Source organism: Pelodiscus sinensis, chromosome 4 (assembly GCF_049634645.1).
Source record: "Pelodiscus sinensis isolate JC-2024 chromosome 4, ASM4963464v1, whole genome shotgun sequence".
Classification (NCBI taxonomy): domain Eukaryota; kingdom Metazoa; phylum Chordata; order Testudines; family Trionychidae; genus Pelodiscus; species Pelodiscus sinensis.
The window spans coordinates 111,951,396-111,976,752 of record NC_134714.1 but is presented as its reverse complement, the minus strand read 5'-3'; the positions used below and the strand labels follow the sequence as shown (position 1 = coordinate 111,976,752).

Below are 25,357 nucleotides of genomic sequence, written 5' to 3'. Positions count from 1 at the left end.
ATTTGCCTAAGTGCTTTGCTGGATCAGGGCCGTAGCATTCAGCATATTTCTGGATGGAGTCCATTGATATCCGAAACTCCCTATGTTTAGCCTGGGGTCCTCTTTTGTTTTTTAAACATGATTGTGGGTTAGTATTCCAAGGATGCTGTGAAGGCCATAAGTGATTTTAAGTAGTTGTATTTCAATAGGTGCATTTACAGGGTTATGTAATGCCCCTTTGGAAAACAAAAACCCAGATTCTCTGTTGGTGTAATTCCAGAAGCAGAGATCCATTGAGTTAACATCAGCAGAGAATTTGGCTGAGTGCCTAAAAAGAAAATTCTGCATGGCAGAAAAGCTGCCAAAATTCTACCAGATTCTGCCCATATACAAACATGGATCACATTACAGGCAGTCCCCGGGTTACGTACAAGATAGGGATTGTAGGTTTGTTCTTAAGTTGAATTTGTATGTAAGTTGGAACTGGTACATATTGTAGGGGAAACTCTAGCCAAACATTTCTCCAGAGCTCAGTTTTATTCTCCCATACCTCACTTCCCTCAGTCCTTTATTCTCAAGCTGAGGTGTCTGCTGAGAAAAGCCACTCCGCGTCTCCCTGGTCTGCTGGGGGGGAGCGGGCGCTAGCTTCGCGTCTCCCTGATCTGCTGGGGGGAAGCAGCTAGTACGGGGTTGCCTCAACCCGTTTGTAAGTAGGGATCCGATGTAAGGACTGCCTGTATACAGATGTGACTAGGGAGAAGCTTGGAGAGCCATACTTCAGAAACACCGAGTTTATTGTTAATCTGACCTCTTGAGGGGATTTTTTTTGGGGGGGGAGGCATAGATTTCAGCATCTTTTGTTAATTCAAGATACCTCATTTAGCTTTCAAAGAACACAATAGTCTCCTTCTAGTTTTTCATCTGGAATACATCGCCCTTCTGCCTAACAGGGAATACTGCTATATGAAGCATATGCATATTTGTGATTAGAAATCATCACAGTCTAAAAGATGATAAAGTCACACTGGGTCAACAATGTGTGATAGTATAAATACAGGGCTGCAAGAGAGACCTGTGAGATCAGTAACATACATCTTGTTGATAAACATTCAACTCCATAAAATATCTATGGGGATTTTAAAAGGAATACATGGGATTAGTCCCATGACTGTTTCATGTAAGTGGCAGTACTATCTTGATATAAAGGACCAGCTATCGTTAACATTCACAAACTTTTAATTAGATTTTCACTTACTGTCTACAGTGTGTATGGCTAGGGAAAAGAAAAAATAGAGAAGACTCGTGCTTAACATTTCATAACCCTCTAATTAAAGAATTCCAATAAAACTTCAATCTTTTAAAACAGAATCGAAGACTGACCTTTCTTTTATACATTTAGAAAACCAAAACAATTTTGTTCTAGTTCTTTGATTAGAGGATTTTGAAATTTGAAATGAAAGGTCAGTCTTAGCATCTAACTGCTTTAAAGATTTATTTTCAATATAAATGCACATATGTGTCAAATTAGTGCTTAATACAAATCCGCACTGCACCAAAATCTCTATTTGGTAAACTGTTCTATTTCTTGAAAGCCAGAACAAATATTACCAAGAAGTATATGTAAGATGCCACTAATAGTGCAACCCTCCAGAGCGAAATTGCACTCTTTGATGTACTTTAGCACAAGCTGCAAGCTTTATATCTCACTATTGCACTGAGACATAGTGTCTTCTTGCCACCATTTTAGGATCTTTGTCAAGAGTTATGCCCTAAAGTATAGATCTGTAAGTTGGTGTTACTTTGCTCTGTTGATAGGACTTTTTTAGTGTTACAGAGATGTAAAGCCACCTTAATTTTATGTGAGATTAAAAAGAGGTGTGCAATCAAGTATTGCTCAGATAATATCTCAGTCTCCTGGGAAAGGGGTAACTGGATGGAATGATTTTCACTGGTGCAAACAAATCTTTCAAATCACCACTGTAAATGATACCATTTTTTCTAGAAGAAAATTTGCTTGCTCTGCAAAGCAACCTAACATTGCAGTAATACAATACTTCAGTTTCCATTTTTCACCAGAAACTTTTTGTCAAGACATTCTCTAAGAAAATTTATACCAGCATTTTCTTTACATTACAATATTTGGTGGGGGAGTTACGTTCAGTAATAAACATCTGTTGACATAGCATATAGAGCTAGATGCTCGCTACAGGAACTCAAGTGGTCACTTTTGCACAATCTGTGCAGTGCATTTTGGGACCAGCACCAATTTCTCTATTGGTGGTAGCCTTCATTCTTCCTTTGTCATTTATTTTGAGTGTTAATTTGGGATGGACTGGAGGGGAGGAAAAGTTAAAGGTAGAATGGAGTGTGATATTCTCAAAGCCACACACAAACAAAATTTAATTTTGGGTTTCGTTATCAACTCATAACACAGCCTAGGTTTCATCAGAAGATTAACTAATGTTCATTAAGCTTTTAACCAAATATGGGGCCATTTTGTTGTTGTTATATCCAAAATGTAGAAATTACATTTGACTGAGGATCATGTTCAGGATTGGGGTTGTTTGAAAATGATCTGATGTGAACCCATGAGAAAAGGAAGCAAAGAACATGTTCTCACTGTGAGTTGGCTTAAACTTTTGTCAGTGCTCCTTTGAACTCAATCACCCTCCTCACTTTAGTTGTAAACTCAGTTCGGATTCAGATTGTCAGCACTTACATATAAAATGACCAGCGTTCTAACTCTCTCAACGTTTAAACTCTGGAGTCGGTGGAATCAGACCCTTTATGTTTTATTCTTCACTCGGATAAAAGATGTCCTAAAAAAATACAGAAGATGGTACAGCACAGGGTTCACATAAGAGCATGAGAATAGCCATACTGAGTCGACCAAAGGTCCATCTAGCCCAGAAGCCTGTCTTCTGACAGTGGCCAATGCCAGATGCCCCAGAGGGAGTGAACAAAACAAGGAATCATCAAGTGATACCTCCCCTGTCACCCATTTCCAGCTTTTGATAAACAGAGACTAGAGACTAGAGACAACGTTCCTGCCCATCCTGGCTAATAGCAGTTGGTGGACCTATCCTTTGTGAATATATATATATATATATATATATATATATATATATATATATATATATATATACACACACATACAGGCAGTCCCCGACTTACGCGGATCCGACTTACGTCGGATCCGCACTTACGAATGGGGCTTTTCTTGCCCCGGAGCTCGCGGGCGGCGGGACCGCCCAGAGCGCAGCGGTCTCGCCACCGCGTCCTCTGGGGTGAGAAAAGCTGCTCTGGGTCTCCCTGGTGTGCTGGGGGGGACCCCCCAGCACAGCAGGGAGACCCGAGCAAAGCCGCACAGGCGGCGGGACCCCGCTGCCTGTGCGGCTTTGCTCCTTTGCCCCGGAGCAAAGCCGCAGAGGCGGGGGACCCCGCCGCCTGTGCGGCTTTGCTCGGGTCTCCCTGCTGTGCTGGGGGGGACTCCCCCAGCACAGCAGGGAGACAGGAGCAAAGCCGCAGAGGCGGCGGGACCTCTGCGCCTCCTCGGCATTGCTCGGGTCTCCCTGGTCTGCTGGGGGGGGAAGGGGCGCAGCTAGTGCGCCGCCCCCCTCCCCCGCAGCAGACCAGGCTTTTGTTGCGGGATGCCAGGGGTAGAGCAGGTGGGGTGCTGCCGGGTTGGTCCTGCGGGGACCTACCTGGCAGTGCCCCAGCTGTTCTGTCCCAGGAGTCCAGATTCAGCCGCTGTTGAAACTGATCAGCGGCTGATTCCAGGAAGCCGGGGGCAGAGCAACTCTGCCTAGGGCTTCCTGTAGTCAGCCGCTGATCAGTTTCAGCAGCGGCTGAATCTGGAGCCAGTTCCGACTTACATACAAATTCAACTTAAGAACAAACCTATAGTCCCTATCTTGTACGTAACCCGGGGACTGCCTGTAGTTCTCTTTTAAACCCTGTTAAATACCTGGCTTCATAGTATCCTCTGGCAAGGAGATGGACAGGTTGCCTGTGATTTGTGTGAAGAAATACTCCCTCTTGTTTGTTTTAAACCTGCTACCTATTAATTTCATTTGGTGACCCCTAGTTCTTGTGTTATGGGGGCACGTAAATAATTTTTCCTTATTTACTTTCTCCATACCAGTCATGATTTTAAGGACTTCTATCATATCCCCTCCCCCACGCCTTAGTCTCCTCTTATCTAAACTGAAACGTCCCAGTTTTAACAGTCTCTTTTCACATGGCAGTTGTTCCAAACCCCACGTCATTTTTGTTGCCCTTTTCTGAAACTTCTCCAATATCAAAATACCTTTTTTCAGATGAGGTGACCACATCTGCATGCAGTATTCAAGATGTGAGCATACCATGGATTTATATAGCGGCAATATGGTATTCTCTGTCTTACTCTCTATCTCTTTTCAAATTATTCCTAACTTTGTTACAGACTTACTTGTTCACTCTGGCTATGTCTACACAGCAGCATTATTTCAGAATAACTGACATTGTTCCAAAATAACATAGCAGTTATTTCGACATAATGTCAAAACAGTGTTGAGCTAGGGGACGACTTACTCTGACTCTATAATCCTCATTGTACGAGGAGTAAAGGAAATCAGAGAAAGAGTGCTCTAACTCACACTTCCTGTTGTAGACAGCACCAAAAGCCGAAATAAGCTATTTCGACATAAGCTATGCAGTTGACGTAACTCAAGTTGCATAGCTTATTTCAGCTTTAGCCCTGCTGCATAGATGTGCCCTCTCAGAATAAACCAGAATTAGAAAACCTCTCCAGCAAAGCCACATTATCTCAAATAATAATTTGGAAACAATCTCTCCTCACTTTAGGTAACATTCACAGAAGATCAGCTTGATGCCTCACTTAGGTCCCACATTAGATCTTAAAATGTAAGCTGATGCATAGGCCTTCTGAATAAGTGAAATTTTGGCCTTTGTGCTTTACATAATTTCCATGGACAAAGCTAGTAGTAAGAATAGGGCAAAGCCCTTAATAATAATGCAAAGTAATTCAGTTCAGTTCAATATCAGGCTCCATGTCAAACGTGTCAGGGGATGTTTGTGTCTATAATTTTCTTAGTAGCCTCTCTGCATTTCCTGGAGTGAATGGATTTTTTCCTGTTTTATCCTTACTATATAATATAAGTATCTCATACCACCCTTTCACCATTATTCAGAAAGGCTCACTTCTCTGTGAACCTTTATGCAACATCTGGAAAAGGAAGAACTTTGGATTCTTGCATTTCCTACGTGTTTTGCGCTCTGGGTAGTTTCAGTGCTTATCCCATAAACTTGTGGTGGCAATAGATGTTGACAAAGGGTTCTGAGGTACTTTCCTCAGACTGGTAAATCCTACCTAGCTATGAGCCTTGAGGTTTGCAAGTCCTTATATAGAGTGCAGGAAGAAACACAAGACTTAGCATTCCCGTTTGAGTGTGAGCAGAGACTACACATGCACATATGTAAAGTTAAATCTAGGCATGGTCCTCTGTAGTAAATGGAAGAAGTTCTGCAGCCATCTGTATGCCAAATCCTTTATTTTCAAGAACACAAGGTTAAATGGGTTCTAGTTTGGGATAGAAAATGAGCAAGTCTGAGGAGACTTGGGTGTAAAAGCTCTTTTCAACATGTTAATGATGGATTTAGCCACATGTTCACCAACTCCCAAGTATTATTCTCGCTACTAGGCACAAATAATCTACACTGTATGCATAACACTCTGTACCTTCATTGTGTAGGGTGATGCTTTCCATGCCAAGCTGTGGGACTTGGGTGTTAATTTCCCTTCTATGGATTTTCACACGACTTTGAGTTTGCTGCTACAGTTCCCCCTCCAAAGAATTAGAATGGAACTCAGTTACTTAAAATACAAAGTTGTAACATCATAAATAATTTTGGACTTCAATTTATCCTGTCAGTATAGTGTCTGTGTGTGTTGGCACTACCTTAGAATAATGTGAAATCTATAAAATTATGGATAATTAAAAAACTATATCCCATTTACCATAATTTCATAACTATAATTGATGGGCATGTAGCATGATAGTTCAAAAAAATTTCTACTTGGCATGTGTTCAGCAAAACAAGTATCCCCAAACATTTTCTGTGTCCTAGTGATATGACCTTGGAGATGCCATCTGGTTGAACACACTTTCAGTGGGATTTATTCTTGATATGGATTAAAAAGCAAAATTAGAACCATTTCATGCAATTTCCTTATCTGTTCTCTAGCTTAGCTACTAAAGCATTTTGACAATTGAAGTGAAGAACTGATGCCATTATTCTTTTATTGCCCTTAACTTTGGCATCATCCTTTCCCCACTATTCAAAGTGATACTATCAAGTATCAAATGAACTGGGAAGATTAAGCACACACATTAAGGTACTAAAACACGTGACTAACTAGGCATGTGAGTGGTTCCTGTGATTTCAATAGGAGTAATTCAATGTTTAAATTTGGGTCTGTGCTAAAGTACCTTGATGAATTGGGACCTGCAAATTGTTTCTAAAAATGCTTAATACAGTTTATCAGCAAAGTAGTTAACCTGTCATGAATTCTGTTAGCTCACTGTTCATTGATACAGCTCTCCATTCTATGGAAACAGCCATTTCCAATCTAACAGGGCTATCAATTGGCTTGGCTTTCTCACTGAAGTCAAAGATTTTATGGCCGATACATGCAATCTATAATAACATATGAATAATTGAATGAAGTGGCTCTAATATTGGTTGAACCCCATTATGAGCTAAGGTAAACCTTGTCCAAAGTGGTCTGTATTTTTGTCATAGAGATTTGACTCTATAGCAATCAATCGAAATAATGCATTTCTGCTAGATTAGAAGTCTGTTGATTTTAATACTTGTGTCTCTTGAATGATGATAAATGGCCTAATATTTCTTTTGCTGGAGCAACAGAAATTGTTCTTCTGACATTCGTTTTTATTGTGGAAAAAATATCTCTGTTTCGTCTTGATTGTGGAAAATGGTTTGTGGTTGTATGGGATTTTTTTCAGGAGCTTGGGACTTCTCAGTAAATATTCCAGGCTCTTGTGAATAGTCCACTACTATATTCCATAAGTACTCTGTGACTTCAGTGGAACTATTCATGTGACAAGTAAGGAAATGGAGGGCAGAGCTTTTTGTTACTTGTGGAAAATTGAGCTCAGCCTCAGTATGAATCTCAATACTCTGTAGTCCATGAATACCCTCTGTAAGATATGTGATGTCACTAGGAGACAGGATGGCTAAGAGTTCTTCACTCATTCAAATCCAGCCTAGGTCAGTGCTAAGTGAAAGTCCTTGCCATCTGATAGCTGTTGAGCTTGGCCAATGTTTAATGAATTATTTGGCCTCAGTCCAATTCCCAGTGCACAGGTGTCCACAGTACAAAAAGGCAATGGACATTTGGTACAGATTAGTCACTTCATTGACAGTTGCAGCAGAGATGCCAAGAATGGTATGTGGCTAGAGGCTGAACTATCTTCTTACCATGGTAAGGAGCTCTGTGGAGTGAAAGTTGAAGATTGCTGGCAGGGGACTGTGTTAGGAAGTTTGCCCTGCCATTGCATGAAACAGAAGATTTGCTACTGATTATCCTCAGCACTAGAAACTCTCTCGCACACAATTTCTGGATATTGGCCCTTAGTCTGCAAGATAACTGAGCATGTGCCTAATTTTAAGCTTTTGAATAGGCCCACTTAAGTCAGTTAAATTACTCATGTTTCAGTACCTTGCTGAAACATTGCCTGTTTAAAAAGTAAGAATATAAGAGCCATATACTGGTGTCAGCCGACGGTCAGGGCAGTGAGTGGTGTGTGTGTGTGTGTATACTATACACCCGAGACTTCAACTGCTGAGACCGGGGTCCCTTGCAGTGGGCAACCTGGAAGAGGTTGATGGGCACCCCAATAAGTGTACAGGAAGAGCTTATTACACTTCAGATTTTAGCTGCTAGAATCTGTGATTCCTTCGCAGCGGGCAGCCTCGGGGAGGCTGAGAAGTGCCCCAACGGATTTTGCCACCTGGGTGTGACACAAATCCAAACACCCAAGCTCTTCCTATACTGTCCCTAAATGACCGGCTGAAGTTCTTTTTAAATTGTGCCTGGTTCTGTTACAGCAACTGAAGGAGTCAGGTTAAAACTTAAACATTTACAGGTTTATTGAGGAAGCTTATAAATCATATGGTTGCAATGGCTATTGTTCTATTTCTTAACCGCTGACAAATATATATGAGAGAGAGAGAGAGAGAAAGAGAGAGAGAGAGAGAGAGAGAGAGAGAGAGATGGTTACAAAGAAGATAAAGATAGGAAATAGAAAATAATGGTACCAAATGACAGCTTAATCTTTAAAGAGCTCTATTCTATGCATGCACTATAACAAAAGACACATACAGGTACAATTTTTACCCCCTTCTGCGTCACTCGATCCCAACGTGTCAGGCCAGGATCGGTCCCTCAATTCCTCGGAAAGACGAAAATACGAGGTGGGCATCCCCGTGGAACCTCGGGAGGTCAAACACCTAACCCGACCAGCAGGTAGAGGGCAGATTGACAATCAAAAGAGAGTGTGCTGCTGTACCACCTTAAATACCCGTTGGGTCACGTATTTTCTCTTTCTTATCTGTAATGCCAAATGGTGCTGGTCTGTCTTTTGTGAGACCAGCTCTTACAAGGGAGTTGTGAACTTAATTTACTCTTATAAGAGAGAGTTGAGAGGATTAAATTGGAAGTACTAGACATTCTTTTTCTCATTGGGAATTTCCTCTCCCAGGGACTGTGTGTGTTCGAATCAACATGGGTGCCAGCCGGGCACTTCTTGCAGCCTCGAGCTCAGTTTATTTCCTTAATCGTTTCTCAGAGTCAGAGAAACTCGCATATCCTGGTCTCGCATCAAAGCAGATCAAAGCTTAATGGCTATGCTGATTTTATTATTGTTCCTACTCTGCCCTGTATACAGACATCTCAGAGGGCAAGCAAGATTGTTTGAGATGGGGGGGGCTGTCTGGCTACAACTGGGTCAGAACAATCGTCCATCTAACCCAGTATCCTGTCTCTGATAGTGGCTAGTTATAGAGCAGTGGTCTCCAACCTTTTTACACCCAAGATCACTTTTTAAGTCTCAGAACAGGCGAAGATCTACTGCCCCACCCCTTTCTTGAAGCCCCGCCCTCTCTATTCTCCTGTCCATCACTTGCTATCCCCAGCCCTTATACACTCTGTTAAACAGTTTGTTTTTAATTCATGCTATTTAAATGTCAAATGAAGCATTTACAATTATACATTTTGTTCTCTGCTATTTTGTAAATCTAAAATCAAGTATTGATCATTATATATTTTTTCTTCCAATAACGAAGTCTCAGTGTGACACCTGTGACTGAACAGTATCTGCCAGTGTCTTGAAGTCTGGGTTGTAGTCTGAGATTGCTAGTCGTATACAGTCCATCAGATGGGCCTCTGTGATCCTGCGCTCAGCCTGGGAAGCTTGCTGGAGCTAGACGCAGCCTCCCTGGGCTGAGCGCAGGGCAGCCAGGCTGGAGGGAAGAGAAGTGGCTGCCCGGCCAGCTGGCCATGGTGCTCAGCCAGGGTGCACCAAGCTCCATGTGGGCAGGCGCAGAGGAGAAGCTGCCGATCAGCTGGAGCACGGGGCAGCCACTTTCAGCTGAAAGCCACAGTCAGCTTGCTGGGGTGTTTCAGCCCTCCCGACCTCCCAGCTCCCACCATTCCTCGCAGCTACTCACCTGTGTTGTTGCTCGGTGAGTAGCTGCTCCTCAAATGAGGAAATCTAATGTAAATGTACTGTGCAGGCGTGCAGTTCAGAGAGGGCTCAAGAGCTACTCTTAGAGCCCCTGAGATCTACTGGTAGATCGTGATCTACTCGTTGGTGACCATGGTTATAGAGGCTACCTTATTCACATTCTCCACTCCATTAATGATTGTAGAGCCTTCTATCATATCCCCATTCAGTCATCTTTTGTCTAAACTGAACAGACCCTCTTGTCTTTTTTTTTTATTCTTTCATCATATGGAAGCTGTTTATTTTCTGTGCAGGGAAGGGCAACATTTCCAATTCTAGATATCTTCTTTGACGTGATCAGAATTGCAATATTCAAGGTGTAGCCATATTATGGATTTATATAGTGGTGGTATAATATTTTCTGTTCTAGTATCTATCCATTTCTAATCTATTAGCTTTTTTTCATTGCTGTGGATGTTTTCAGGGAACTATCCAAGATGACTCCAAGATTTTTCCTGAGTGGTAAAAGCTAATTTAGATCCCATTATTGTGTCTGTGGTGTTGGGATTATTTTTGCAATATGCATAATTTTGCATTTTTAATATTGCATGTCAGCTGCCATTTTGTCACCCAGTTTAGTGAGATCCGGTCCCCAGTTGTTAATAAACCTAAAACCTTTCTCTCTACACCATTGCCTCAGCCATGCATTAAGATCCTGAAGTTCTGCCTACCTTCTTTCCCCTTTATGTGGAACCTGCAGCATTTGAATGTTACCAGAGAGCTACTGGCCTTTAATTTGTTATCTAGCAGCCTAAATTTGCCCTCCAGGATCCTACCTTTTCCTATATCATGTGAGATATGCAACCTTTAGTTTTGGCAGTAAATTTATCACATGGTTTACCCAGTTATCACAAACCCAACTATCTATATTTCTAATAATTTTAAAACTCCCCTTATTGTTAACTAGCTCTTGTTAATAATGCGGGTTCCCTCCCAAGCAGAAAGAGGAAACCATGACATCATCTGGAAGGAAGGTCCCAGCTACAGGATTGATTCCCTCTATGCCAGTTTGATGTTCTCCTTTCCCAAGACTTTCATCCAATTTGACAGTACATTGGCTGTCAGACTGAGGGTGAGACCGTTCTGTTGTGTCTCTGAAAGACACACAACTGTGACTCAGCTATGTACATCTCTGTGTCCTCCATTTCAGCCACTTTGGCTTCAAGAACCTGTATAGCTATTTGAGGACCATGATCTGCTTTCATTATATGCATATACCACCTGTCCACAAGGCAAGCAATCGAACATGTTTTTTTGGTGCAATAAACTGGATAGGCCTCACTCTGCTTCTAGACATCTGCCTGAATTATTTTTCTCTTGGAGCATTTTTATTTGGGGGGGGGGGGGAGGGTGCTTGTTTGTCTGTTGGGTTGGTGAGGGATTATTGGCCTCAGATCACAGCATATTTGTTAGGTGTATATTCTTTGTGCATTCCCTCTCTAAACCCCTTACAAAGCTTCCCTGTTTGCTAGCTTCTCTGGCTGCTTAGGTGCTGGTTTCTTAACTCTGTTCTCTCTGTTAGTTTCAATGGATTCCTCTGAAGTTTAGGGGTATCTATGGATTTCTGATATTCCAACAAATTCTGCTGGATATAATTTTTAGGTTAAATAAAAATAGCTAATTCTTGTGATTGCAAAGCTAGACATCACAGTCTGATGCAAAACACCACTGTCTTCCTGAGTCATGAGACTGACAGTATTGGGTCAGCTTTGAAACAACTTCCCAACACATAAATTGAACTATTCAGACATGAGTTGTACAAAACTAAGCATGATTGAAAAAAATCCAATTAAATCTGTTTTCTAACTTTCTTTTCATTACAGATTAAAATTCTTGGTGTCTTCTTTATTTCCTCTCAAGAATTCCTAGCCAATGCTTATGTTTTGGCAGTCCTCCTGTTTTTTGCCCTTCTTTTGCAAAGGACAATTCTCCAGGCATCATACTATGTCGCCATCGAAACGGGAATTAACTTGAGAGGAGCAATTCAGGTACCCAGAATGCTAATAAGTAACATGTCTGCATGGGGAAAAGTCTTAATATACGGATGGGCTTTGCAATGTGCCTCAAAGGTCAAGAAATTCAAAGGGTTTTTTTTGTTTGTTTGTTTGTTTGTTTTTTTATTAATTGGGGAAGTAAATTCCGAAGTTGGTGCCAAACAGAACCTGTAAAAGATACAACAACAGAATGTAAAGGGCCCATCAAATTTTTACCTGAATTTTTGTCCGCAGACAAATTTTTAAAACATTACAGATTTACTCTAAAAATACTCACTGAGAGTAGTCAGACCTATGCTATGTTCTGGAATAGACCTATGATTTGGTGGTGAATTAAAAAAATCCTCACATGAATTCAGCATGTTGACTGAGAATAGTATACACAAGCCATAATAACGTTATGCTCTTTCAAGAATTCCATAGTTGAACATATTGATTTTAAATGATAAGTAACATGTAAACTGATCATTTCTAGATAGTAAGGTTGAATGTGCCTTAGAGGGATATAGATTTTAAAGCTTACCAGAGCGCTTCTAAAAACTGATTATATAAACAATGAATTATTTAAAGTATCCCTTAAATGTGTATGGAACTTAAGGACAGATTCTTCTACCACCATCTCATTTTGTTGTGTTTTATTGCAAAAAATAGTGCCATTAAAATCAGTAGGACAGCTTCAAAATACATTACTAATCAACATGAATGATGATGGCAGAACTAGGCCCATACATATTATATAACAGTAAACACTGCATCAGAATGACTTTATTTGCTACACATTGTTCCACAGTTAGGAAAACTCTAGCAGTAAATGGAATAATGAAGTGTGATGTTATAAGGTAATGTTGCCAGATACACTGTTCAAAACATACCCTAAGGGCACGTCTAGACTACGCACGGCTTCCAAAAGAAGATATACAAATTCTAGTCGAATTTGCATATCTTCTTCCATTTTTTTTTCCTGGAAGAGGCTTTTCTGATATTTGGCCCGTCTTCTACATGGGGCCAAATATTGGGGAGGGGGGGAAACCTCTTTCAAAAGCCCTCTTATTCCTCCTAAAAGGATGTTTACAGGGGGGCTTTTGAAAGAGGGGTTTTTTTCTGATATTTGGCCCCATGTAAACGGGCCAAATATCGAAAAATCCTCTTCTGGGGGGGAAAAAATGGAAGAAGATATGCAAATTTACATATCTTCTTTCGGAAGCTGCCCGTAAGAGATGGGAGGAGTCATCCTAATAAATATCCTATCCATTCAAATACACTAAGAACCAACAGGAGTCCTTGTAATAAATGGATACGCTCATTAGCTGCCTAATTATTGAATCCACTCCTGCTCGTCCAATTCCAAATTCCTCTTAGATGCCAGATCTCTGGATTCATTCCATCACTATTGTCCTGGTTACAGCTGATAAGAAAATTTCTGTGAAAACAACTTTCGATGAAAAATGTGAGAGGAAATCACAAATGTTTTTATCAACCTGTTCTTCTGCTTCTTACCTTGTTTTCTTCCTTTGTCCTCTTTTTTGAGCTGCTCCCAATGCTCCAGATAACTCTGAAAGATACTTAAAATATAGTTATGAGAAAGTGATACAAAATTCCATAAAAAGTTGCTGGAAATGAATTCACCTGCCAAACACCCTTTCCAGATAGTTGTCCCAAGTTAAGATTCTTGTTCCCTGTGCTATATGTTACACAAAGGTCTGGTGCACTATGAAATTCTGTCATCATTCCAATGAAGAGCTTTTAGCAAACATCCTGGTGGTAGGAGAATGAAGGGTAGCAATTGCCTTGTCATCTTCCAGCCATATGAGGTTGTTGGAGAAGTTCTCTTTGTCCTACAGTTTCTCCGTTTCCTGACAACTTTTCATCTCCTTTCCTCCCTCATACGAATGTGCACCTGCTCTTAAATGACGTAATCCCTTCTGACTGAAGACTGGCAACTGAATCAGTGGGGTCTGGGTGCCTTTTATCAAATGAAAGTCTCATGAACAGCCATGAAGCAAAGCTGTGAAGCTTCGGTACCTAAATTGCAAACCAACTAGAGAAAAGAGCTTCTCAAATATTGCATATTATTTATTCTCTGAATCATGGAGCCTGATTCTTCCCTCATTTCACAATAGCTTTTAATTAAAGGGAGAATCTGATCTACTATGCTATTTGTGAAGTGGTGATTCTCCTTTTAATTAAAAACTATTGTGAAGTGAGGAGAGAATTAGGCGCCATGATTCAGAGAATAATTAATATGCAGTATTTGAGAAGTACTTTTCATCAGATTCTTCGCAATTTGTGAAGTTTTGGGTTTCTGAATTGTGAATCTAGAGCTAAATTTGCAGACCTCACATTGTGAAGTTCAGCACATCAAAACAGTTCTGGGTCAAGCTAGAACCGAAACACTGAAGAAAGAGCAGCATACGTGCTGTAGACAGCATCAGCGTTCTTTTCAGTTTCATGCAGTCGCTGTGATCCTTGCCATTAGGTCCTCAGGATCTGTGAGACTTCAATTCCTACAGGTGGCACTTGCCTTCTTAGTAGGGAGTATTCAGCAAAATGTTATGACTCTGATCACACAGAGGTTTCCATGAGTGTTACCACAGGAATGGAAAACAGGTGGTTTGAAGATTTTAAGTCCCTTATGAAGGATTTATTCATCCATCCCTTGCATGTATGCACACACAACTCCCATTGAAGTTCGCAGTAGTTTTTGTTAAAAGTATGCAGAAATAAGTATGTAGAACTGAAGTATTCTTTTATTTGTAATTTGAGAGTTTGTTTTGTGGATGTTTGCTAAGGCTTTTTGCCCACCTTTGCTGCATTTGTCTTCCAAATAACAAATCTGATTTTATTTTAAGATCGGCCCTTCATGTGGTAGCAGCTCCAAAACACAGACGCCCATCAATGTTAACGGTAGTGTAACGTAGTCCAAGCATCGAGAGTTTTCTCTGAACATGAAATTTAATGTTCTAATTTCTAGACGAAAATATACAACAAGATTATGCAACTGTCAACCTCCAACATGTCTATGGGGGAAATGACTGCAGGCCAGATTTGTAACCTGGTTGCCATAGATACAAACCAGCTGATGTGGTTCTTCTTTCTCTGCCCTAACCTTTGGGCTATGCCCGTGCAGGTAAGAACATTGAATATCTGTATGTTATTTATGTACCTAACCAACAGTGATCATTCTCTCATGAATTTGATTAAAGCAGAGAAAACAAGAAGATAGGAATGTGTTTAACAAAAGTAAGAATAAAAGAAGGTTGTCACTTACCTATGAGGTCATACATTTCCTTAAAACTATGTAGGTGGTGTTTAAAATAGCGTGTATTTGGACAGTATTGTAGAATTCTATTGAGAAATAACCCCTGAAGTGCTGCCAAACTGACAGGTTTGTGCAACAAATACCATTAGGTGCTACCCCTTGTCTAATTTATATTACATGGATGTGCTTGTTAACCTTTCATAAGCTGTTTTCAAGTACATATTAAACATTAGGTTTGAATATTAATTCTCATGAACTAGGAAACAGCACTGGCCATCAGGTGTGTTGAACAGATGGGCCCTGCATATACTTCCCACCAAATCCCTCCCAGAACACCTCATTCCAGCCTGACTCCTCTGCTATTTTAGTCCAGAATCGCTGTCAATCAGGGAGTGCCAATGTCATGTCAAACGGCACTGTATTTTGTTCTGCTCTTTCATAGTGGATACGTTTAACAGGAATTAGGGCAGACCATTAAATTTGTATATGAAAATATGATTTGATATCTTGTCCTGAGGATAATACACTATTCTTATTCTTAGAAATATCCTTTGGGATCATTACCTCCCCCCCTTTTTTTTAATAAACAATTCTTTCCTCTGTTGTTTAATTCCAGATAGACCAAATGAAAATCTGGAAGTTGTTTTTACATTGTTTTTACATTGTTTTGGCTGCCCATTTGGCCTAATTTGTTACAGTGTCTAGCCTAGCCAAAAGCTACAGTGTATATACACAATGTATTATGTGGGCATGTGGTAATAATAATTTCAAGTGACTGTGGCTGTTGTTTTATACAGGCACCTTTTTATTGTGTCTTTCCAGTCAAAGTGTAACCAACTGGCAGCAAATCCCCATCACAACTCATGCTCATACCCACAAAAGAGAGGCTGGGGATGCAGAAATAAGACTAAAGTACAAGGTGTAAACAAATTACAAAGTAGCAGCTATCTGCTAGGGGCAGGTCTACATCTGGTGTAAATGGCTGCAGCTTCGCTGGGCTCTTCTTTCTCTAATTTCTGGTTTCAATTTGAAAGTAACTGTCCATTAGGCAGTATAATTGATGGATTGGTTATTTTACAGATACATTTATTTCAGTATTAATTCTGGTGTGAATGTACTTCTAACAAGTATAAAGGGTACTTTCTATTGCTATTCCTTAATCCCCTTCCTAAATGGAAATAACTATAGCAAAGTTACTGATATAACTGCATCCATACTAAGTAGTATGTTTTTCTTTGACTATACTAGCATCGTTAAAACAGTACAACTTTCTAGGGTAGAAAAGGTCTAAGTTGTGTAAGTATGATATTTTCACCAAAACAAAGCTTTGAACTTATGTTGGTGCTGGAACACTGAAGTCCCTTGTTATTATAGAAATAACTAAGAACATGGTCATTTTTGGTGGGAGTGGAAATCAGAGGGAAGGCGAGAGAGAGACAGAGAGAGAGAGAGAGAGAGCATATGTCTTAGGTATGTAAAATCCCACTTAATTGGTTAACTGGCCAGTGGAGAGCTGCTCCAGTCCCCACCAGTTAACCTTTCACATCCCTGATCTGTGTGCCCATGTGCATGCATGGATATTGTTTCCAGCAACATTTGTGAGGACAATTACAACTGAAAGTCAGTGTACTGAAAAGATGGTGACAGGCTTGTTGTTTATTGTTTAAAAAAAATCTGGATGTCTGGGCATTATGTCTATTTGCTGTAGAGTTATTCTGCAGCAAACACACACAGTGAATTGTATACAGATAAAAAGGCCCTGATGAAGGCACTAGGGATGTTAGATAGCAGGTAAGAGAATAGTCCACTAACCACATGAAATCTTAGTGGTTAGTCAGCTATTCTATAGTCCCCAGCAGTGGGACTGGCATACAGTGCAATCCAGCCCCATTCTCGGACAGCCCCCTGAAGCCCCGCACTGCTGCCTATGTATCAGAGACAGCAGTACGGGGTGCCAGGTGGGAGCCAGTCTGTAAGAGATGCTTATTTAAAAACCAGCTCCACTCATGGTCCGGCTGCTTGCCACTCTGCGCTGCTGCCTCTGAAACTGAGGCAGCAGTGCAGGGTGGCAGCAGAGCCCCTGTCCACGGGGAGTATGAGTTCCCCACAGACAGAAGCTGCTGGAGGGAAGGGGTTGGGGGAGGCTGCCATGAAGCAGCCCATCTGTAGCGAGCCTGGGCCCCCTGCAGGCAGGAGCTGCTTCATGGCAGCATCTCCTGCCCCCCCTCCCCCCTTGCACTGCTGCTTCTGATAGAGGCAGCAACATGGGGGGCGGAGCGGTAAGCTGCTTTTAAGCCGGCTTCCCCAGCACCGGCTCCTGCTGTCTTCCCCACTCTCCCCCCTTCGCCCCCCTCCCAATACAGAGGCAGCAGCGGGATTGCGATTAGTCGAGAAGATTAACCGGTAAGTCTAGGCTTCTCAGTTAATCATCTACTTGGTCACATCCCTAGAAGCAACTTTGAGACCAATAGAATGTTCTGTGTCTTTAATAAAAACATACAAGGACTGATTCTCAGTTCACCATGGTTCTTTTTATAGTAGTCTGGCAGTGCTAGGGGGCTGTAATTTGGGCATAAATTTCATTTTACAGTTCCAAGTCAATGTCACAGGTCCACAATGTAACTGAGAGGCTCATTTTGTTGTGATTTGTGTAGTATACAACCGGTTAGCTTTTGAAACTATTGTGTCCAATATTGGTCAGTGGGGACTTTCCTATTAACCTAGAAAAAGTATATCTACATTCAAATGCTCTGTTATCCCACAATGTTCTGCAACAAATCAGGGTAATTCCTGTGCTGTTTTTGTAGCACACTGGGTACACCAGGCTATCAAAATCAATGAATTCTGCATCATGTTTGTCGCCTCCTCTCTGCAATGCCTTTGCCTCACATCCGTTGCTTTCCCTAACAATACAGCATAAGCACTTTCATGGATGCTCAAAAAAGTCTTCTAATAAAAAATTGAACAAACAAAAATTATTTAATACAAATTAATTTTACTATAGAGACATTTAATCAACATTTTAGTCATTTTTATGAATGTTATCACTTCTCCTGGCTCAGAAGATTTATGCCTTTATATATTTTTCTAAAAGTGTACTGATTATGAGCCTTATCCTAGGTCCAACTGAAATGAATGGGAGTTTTGCTACTGCTTTCAGTAGCTGCCTATTTCAAGCCTACTAAAGTCAATAGAAAGATTCTCATTGACTTCAATGGGCTTTGAATGATGCAGTATTAGTTCCTGTAAGAACTTTTACCTTTCTGCTATTGGTATCTTTCCTTGTCTGTGGAAAATCCCCCATCATTAAACCCCATGAATCATGGGAAGGATCATCAGTAGTCAAAAAAAAAAAATGTTAAGAAACATTTTAAAAAAGGGATAGAGAATAAGAAAGAGAATATCTTATTGCCCCATATAAATCCATAGTATACCCACATAAATACTGCACGCAGATGTGGCCACCTCCTATCAAAAAAAGGTACCTTGGAATTGGAAAAAGTTCAGAAAAGGGCAACAAAAATTATTAGGGGTACAGAGTGGATGCCAAAAAAGGAGAGATTAATAAGACTGGGACTTTTCAGTTTAGAAAAGAGAAGACTAAGGGGGCATAGGGTAGAGGTTTATAAAATCATGACTGGTGTGGAGAATGTAAATAAGGAAAAGTTATTTACTTGCTCTCATAACAGAAGAACTAGGGGTCACCAAATGAAATTAATAGGCAGAAGGTTTAAAACAAACAAAAGGAAGTATTTATTCACATAATGCACAGTCAACCTGTGGAACCTCTGGAAGACCAGGACCTTAACAGTATTCAAAAAAGAACTACATAAATTCTTGGGGGATATTAGGTTACTCAATGACTATTAGCCAGGATGGGAAGAATGGTGTCCCTAGCCTCTGTTTGTCAGAAGCTGGTAATGAGCGACAGGGGATAGATCACTTGATGATTACTTGGTCTATTCATTCTGTCTTGGGCATGTGGCATTCGCCAATGTCAGAAGACAGGATTCTGGGCTAAATGAACCTTTGGTCTGACCCAGTATTGCTGTTCTTGTGTTCTAGTCATATTTTAAATCAAACATACTTTACTTTTAAAACCACACAAATGGCAGTTACCTGCTGGTTCTAATTATGTTCCATCCTCATAAAATATTCAAGATTCTAGATTTTTTTCATCTGTAAGAGAATCAGTCATAGTAATGAGTTTCTTGGTCATTGTAAATTGTCATAAATATCCCAGTCCTGGGCAAATAAAAGCTTTGAGGTTTTGCTTAAAGGAAAGTTCTGTAAAGTTTCATTACAGTATTTAAAACAAAACAAAACACAGTTATCAGGAAATTGTGATATAACTACTTGCTAATGATCAGCTATCCTTTGAACTGGCTGAGGTCAATGACTTGTTATCTTTTAGAGAGAGACAAAGTGGATGAGAGAATATCTTTTGTTGGCTTAACTGATGTTGTTTCACCTCCCACCCCTTATTTCTCTAATACCTTGGGACTAATGCAGCTACAGAGGTGCATAGTTACTGTTTCTCTATTAATGGTTATGTGGTGTCTGATATCATAAGGGTTAGAATTCATTGTAATAAAATGAATGGGTTTTATAAAAGAACCCATTTTGTTTAAGTAGCAGAAGGTTCCATTCCCAGAATCAGTAGATTCCCGTGAAAACTGCATGAACTTTGGAAGTCCACAAATGTTAGAGCTGTCTGCTTCAACTCCCTTTGCCTTTGCACTAGCTTCATGAACTTACAGGATTTCTGGCCTTAGTTGGAGTTGTGCTGACAGGCTCCTCCTCGCAGAAGGTTCTGTGCCATGCTCACAGCCTTCAAAGCCACTTTGTTAGATGGGCGGTTCTGCCCCTTAGTGGTTTAGGGCCTCCTCCTACAAACAGCTCCATGCAAGAAATTGACATTGAGGTCTTCAGTGGCATTTCTGTGTTGAAACAAACCCTACTAAAGTCAGTGAAAAGAATCCTACTGACTTCAGTGTGCTATGGATCAGGCCCATGGAAGACTTGTAAAATCAAATCCTTATGGCTTCAAACAGTATGTAGAGTGTATTTCAATTAATATTTAACTTTTGTTCCTAGGGGATTCCCATCCAGGATGTACTATTCCTCCCTTATTCTTTTCATTACACTGAATTTTCCTAAGTAAACATTGCAAATTTTTAAAAGTACTTATTGTCCACTTTAATACCTTTTAAATAATCTGCTGAGGTGAACCAAAGGATTATTCAGGGTAAAAATGGCTTCAGAGGGTCAAAGGAAGCTTTGCAGTAACCCATTGAATAAATGCAAATTGTAGTGGGCAAAGTAAAGAATTTGTTTTCCTTTTCACACGCATGTTTAATTAGAATTAATAATGATTTGGAAGTTATGGACTTAGTCTGGATCCTACTCTCCTAATGTCAATGTAATTCTGACATCAGTGGAGGTTATCCATGTAAACATTATAGGAGTGAGCCCATACAGCTCATTAAACAAAATATTAGGGAAATTACCAAACTATATTTTTAACTAACTAATGGGAAATGTTACATGAAATTGACTTTCTAATCTTATGTCATATGCCCTGCTTTTATGTGAAAAGTTAGAGTTTAGTTTACATAATCTGTGATGTGCAGCATATCAGTAGCCTGAATTGCGCACACATTTGAATGTTAGTACCTCATTACTGGAAATGCCTTGCCTGATGGGTTACGTTTATAGTGATGTTTAGAAGATCGAAGGGCAAAATATTCCCTCTCCACTCTATGCTGCAGTTTTATATCTCTGCAACATAGACCAGCAATGAGCATTTTGTCCTTTTTCTGTTTCTTAAGGAACTGTGTGTTTGACACAAAGAGATCATGAAACATCACACAAATTTACTGCAGTGTTTATTTGAGGTGAAGATTCTCAGTGGTATGAATTCTCCAATGATTTTGTTCCTTATTTATTTGTGCATTATAATGTACTGTGTGGCATTTGTCTTTAGCAATGCCATTGCTTCACAGAAAAATATCCTGCTCTTTACTTTACATTCAAAATGAATAAAATATCAACAGTATTTTTAACATCCTTTGACGCTGATCTCCATTTTGGGACACTGCCACTCTTACATATGTGTAAGTCCCAATGAACGAAACTAGGCTTTTTCCATGTGTCATGACCTGAAAGATTGAGACCAGACATAGAGCTGTAGATGTTTCCTTATTTTAAACAGTGGGGACCTTAAATCTGCCAAAAATTGTGACAAAAATATGTGCGGGTACAATAAAGTACACATCATGGCATCCAGTCACCAAGGAGGGAAAAGGTTATAGTTACTTTCAACAGCATGGTGAGAAATATTAAATGAAAAGCTGGTAAGCTATAATTATTATTACATTAAATTTCTGGTGCTTTGTCGCTCTCTCTTTCTGTACCAGGGAGTCCATGCAGTACAGAACTGTACAGCAAGATTTTCTACACGTATTGCAATCTGGGATTAAAAACACACAACCCATCAGTTGAAGGAGACCCTTCCTCCTCCGCCCCCCCCCCTTTTTTGAGAGAGAGAGAGAGAGAGAGTCACACTGGAAGTCCATATTTTTCCCACACCAAGCTGTGCTTTTTCTGCTAGTAGTAAATGAATGAGATTCTGAGCAAAGTAATTTGACCATCATTTGGTTTGGTTTGGTTTGGTTTGGTTTGGGGTTGGGGGAGAGGATTGTACTTCACCTCTATGCCTCCAATTTTTGTTCACAGCACATGCTTTCCTTGGAGAGTGCATAGCTGCGATTTAGATTTTAAATACTTCGTGTGTTGAGTTAATAATGCAGTCTGTGAAGTAGAACTTTTGGAATTGTACATAAAACCCTGAGGTAGGCTTTGCCATAATCAATGTCCTTTTAGCACACATTCCAGGAGCATTTATAGCCTTTACTGCCTGCTTATTCTTTGCTGTGCATATACAATGAGGTAATTCCTTGTCTTTCTATCTCTTCATCAGATTATTGCAGGTGTTCTTCTGCTCTACTACCTGCTTGGAATCAGTGCCTTAATTGGAGCAGTAGTGATCATAGTGCTTGCACCTGTCCAGTACTTTGTGGCGACAAAACTTTCCCAGGCCCAAAGAAGCACATTAGTAAGTATCTTCAAACACAGTGAATCAACCTCTGATATTTATTCATTCATCTCCATTTTGGATTGCAAAGCCAAGCCTATGATATTGGCCAAATATTGCCTCTCTGAGATTGGTAACATTATAGTATGTCAAAGAAAGGCTGAGAAAGTAACGAAAAGACAAGCAGCAAGGACGCCATTTGTCTTAGGTTTAGTTTCTCGGACTTGAGCACCTTCCTGCACCCAAAAGCCTTCATTCCTGGCCCCATAAACTGAATTTCTGGGATAGTTCCACTGTGGGAGGTCAACTTCCCTAACTCCTCATGACTCCAAGGAGTACCAAGGTAAACAGTGGACACCCTCAGCATTTGATTTAGTGGGTCCTTACTAGACCTGCTAAATCAAACTCTTGAAGACCGACCTTCAAAGCATTGATCTTTCTGGAAGATCAGGTTTATAGACAAGGATTTAGAGGGGGAAAAAAAGAAATAAGAAACAACATGTGTTCACTTTAATATATCATAGTCTGTGTGACTTTTAAATTACCATGTAAAAATATTTATTTCAGAGTGTCAACAATTATTGAGTTTTACTTTATTTACACAGTGAACATTCTTAGCATACCAATATTCTAGAAGTCATGCCAACCTCTAAGTGGGACTAAAAGTGGGACTTTGTGCTCCTATGTCACCCGGACATTTTTGAAAATCACACTCCTAGAAAGGGAAAAGTGAATAGACAAAGCTAGTGAAGATCTTATTGACTGATGAGTGTCTACAACCTGTGAGGAACTGCAAGTGGTTTACATAGTGACATGGATTCTCGTTCTAAAGAGTCAGGTGATCTAATAATTCTCCTTAAATTAATTTGCCTGTAATCATTGCAGGAATATTCCAATGAGAGACTGAAGAAAACAAATGAGATGCTTCGGGGCATTAAACTCCTTAAACTCTATGCCTGGGAGCACATCTTTCATAGTAGTGTGGAGGAAACCCGGCAAAAGGAAATGACCAGCCTCAAGGCCTTTGCCCTCTATACCTCCATATCTAGTAAGTTGCTTCCTTTATCACACTGGTGAGCTCATGCACAGCTATATTGTTACCTCCTAAGGAGTTTACTGTTTCTCAGATGGTGTAGATCTTGCAGCATTAGGGCCTGATCCCTTACTCCTTATTATGCAGGCAGATCTTCCCTTTAATTCAATAGTGTTTTGCTTGTATGAGGTGTATGCAAGTGGGCCCTGAATAATTAAGTCTTTAGTGGGTTCAATAAATGAAATATCTTGAAAATGTGTCCATTCCAGTTATCCGTTGAACTTTCTCTTTTACAGAATGTGGATTTGGAGGTCAGAGTGAAGGACAAATAGCAGCCTGGGGGAATTGAGTGCTGAGTACCCTCCCTCGTCTGACTGTCAATACTCCCCAACCCTGACTAGCATCATTGGTGGGGGTTGACAGATTTGCCAAACCTCTGAGCAAGTGGGGGGGGGGGACATCTCTGCATTCCAGGAAGGGGCAGAGCCTTGGGTAGAAGTGGCAGGGATCCATCAGCACCACCAGGAGCACATTGCAGTGTGGCACACCTCTCCCCCACCCCCCTGGCAGCCCTCCAAGACACCCATTGTGGGTGCTTTGGTAGCAATTTAAAGGGCCTGAAATTCTGGTCACTGCCACTGTTACAATAGCGGCGGTGGCAGCCAGGAGTCCCAGGCCTTTTTGAATTGCTGGGTCCTGGGGCAGTTGCCTTCTTTGCCGCCCTTTTCTATACCCTCTCCTCTTGTTGGCGGGCCTGAGATTCACTTTCTGGTTTTCCAGTCTTGGGCCTCACCAGAATGGAGAGTGACTGACGTGATGCTTTTGTGGTGTGTGCACATTAAACTAGCCTTTGCATGTGGGTCTGCAGATTGGAAAAGTCACCACAATTCCTTGTTCGGCCCCCCTAATCCAGGTTTATCTGAACTTCAAACAACAAAACCATTTGTAAGCAAGCAGGACTGATTTAAGGCCTGATGCTGCACTGTAATGCACTGGTGAAGAAGCCTGCTTCTGCAGCACTTCCAGTACTTCTTTGAGAAAAGAAGAAGTCTGTATTGCTGCCTGTAGGACAGTAAAAAAACAACAACACCATACTAGAGTTGGGAAGTTTCAAAGGCAAAGCAGAGATACTTGATTTTATTCGTTATAGCGCAGTGTCTTGATGTACATCATTTACGGTTGTAAAAAATGCCTCTAGCTTCAGACTAGGAGTAACTGCCCAGTTGCTGCTTTATTTGTGGCTGTGACTTGTGTTTCGTATTTTTCCTATGAACAATTGACAGCTCATAACAGTAGAAAAGCACTGCAAAAGGCCCTTTTTGACTTGTGTTTCTATTTTCAATGTGATTGTGCAGTGTGTTGTATCCCAGTACCTTGTATCAAGCAATATACACCTCGACGGTGAAGCTTCAGAAGAGAAAGATATCACAGGGGAAAGCACTTAAACTGGCTCCTTACCTAGATGGTTTCATTATGAAACTGTAATGATTCTCAGCAGGATTCTAGCATTCTGTAGACCCGTGGGCACCAACTGGTCGATCTTGACCAGTCGATTGTGAGGCGTTTGGGGGCCCCCCATTTGCCCTCACCCCCGAGAAGTCCCACTACCCACCTCAAGTGTAAATGGAGGTAGTGCCGTCTTCCTGCGGGGTGGACAGAAGTCCTGCAGCTACGCGCCACTTCGGGGGGCTCTGGAAGTGCGCTGGCTGCTCCCCTCCCTCGGGTCTGTGGCATGTCGGAACTTGTGGGGGGGTGCCCAGAGGAGGCACGTGCTGAGGCTTCCCTCCTCTGCGGGAAGGAGAGTTGACCCTGGAGGAGGCAGCTTGGGGTCTTCGACCCCAGAGGAGGCACACGCAGGGGCTTCCCTGCTCCATGGGAGGGGGAGTTGGCCCCGGAGGAGGCGCGCATTCCTCTGCGGGGGGTGGGGGGAGAGGAGTCCTGGGAGGATGCTGGTGCAGGGGACTCCCTGCCCCCACTGGCACCCTGTCCCCTGCTGCAGAACCCTGTCCCCTTCACCCCTCCCCCGGCACCCTGTCATCTTTCCCCTGTGCCCTCTGCAGAAACCTGCCCCCACCCCAGCATTCTGTCCCCTCCCCCAGCACCCACTAGCACCCTTCCCAAGTACCATGTCTCCTGCTCCCTCCAGCACAGTTGGGGCCACATTAGTGAGGCCTGGGGGGTTTTGGG

The 25,357-nt window shown here is 41.3% G+C and overlaps 1 protein-coding gene across 4 annotated transcripts in view; it reads left to right on the top strand.

Moving 5' to 3' along the window:
- Positions 1–25,357, top strand: part of ABCC8 (ATP binding cassette subfamily C member 8) — a 133,663-nt gene that overhangs the window by 32,644 nt on the left and 75,662 nt on the right. For 3 of the 4 annotated variants that reach the window (XM_075928079.1, XM_075928080.1, XM_075928078.1), the window contains exons 7-10: positions 11,612–11,776; positions 14,754–14,909; positions 22,024–22,158; positions 23,023–23,185. In XM_075928079.1, coding sequence (XP_075784194.1) covers positions 11,612–11,776; positions 14,754–14,909; positions 22,024–22,158; positions 23,023–23,185 — 619 coding nt within the window. The remainder of the gene's footprint in view (positions 1–11,611; positions 11,777–14,753; positions 14,910–22,023; positions 22,159–23,022; positions 23,186–25,357) is intronic. The other variant, XM_075928081.1, reaches the window with a different exon arrangement.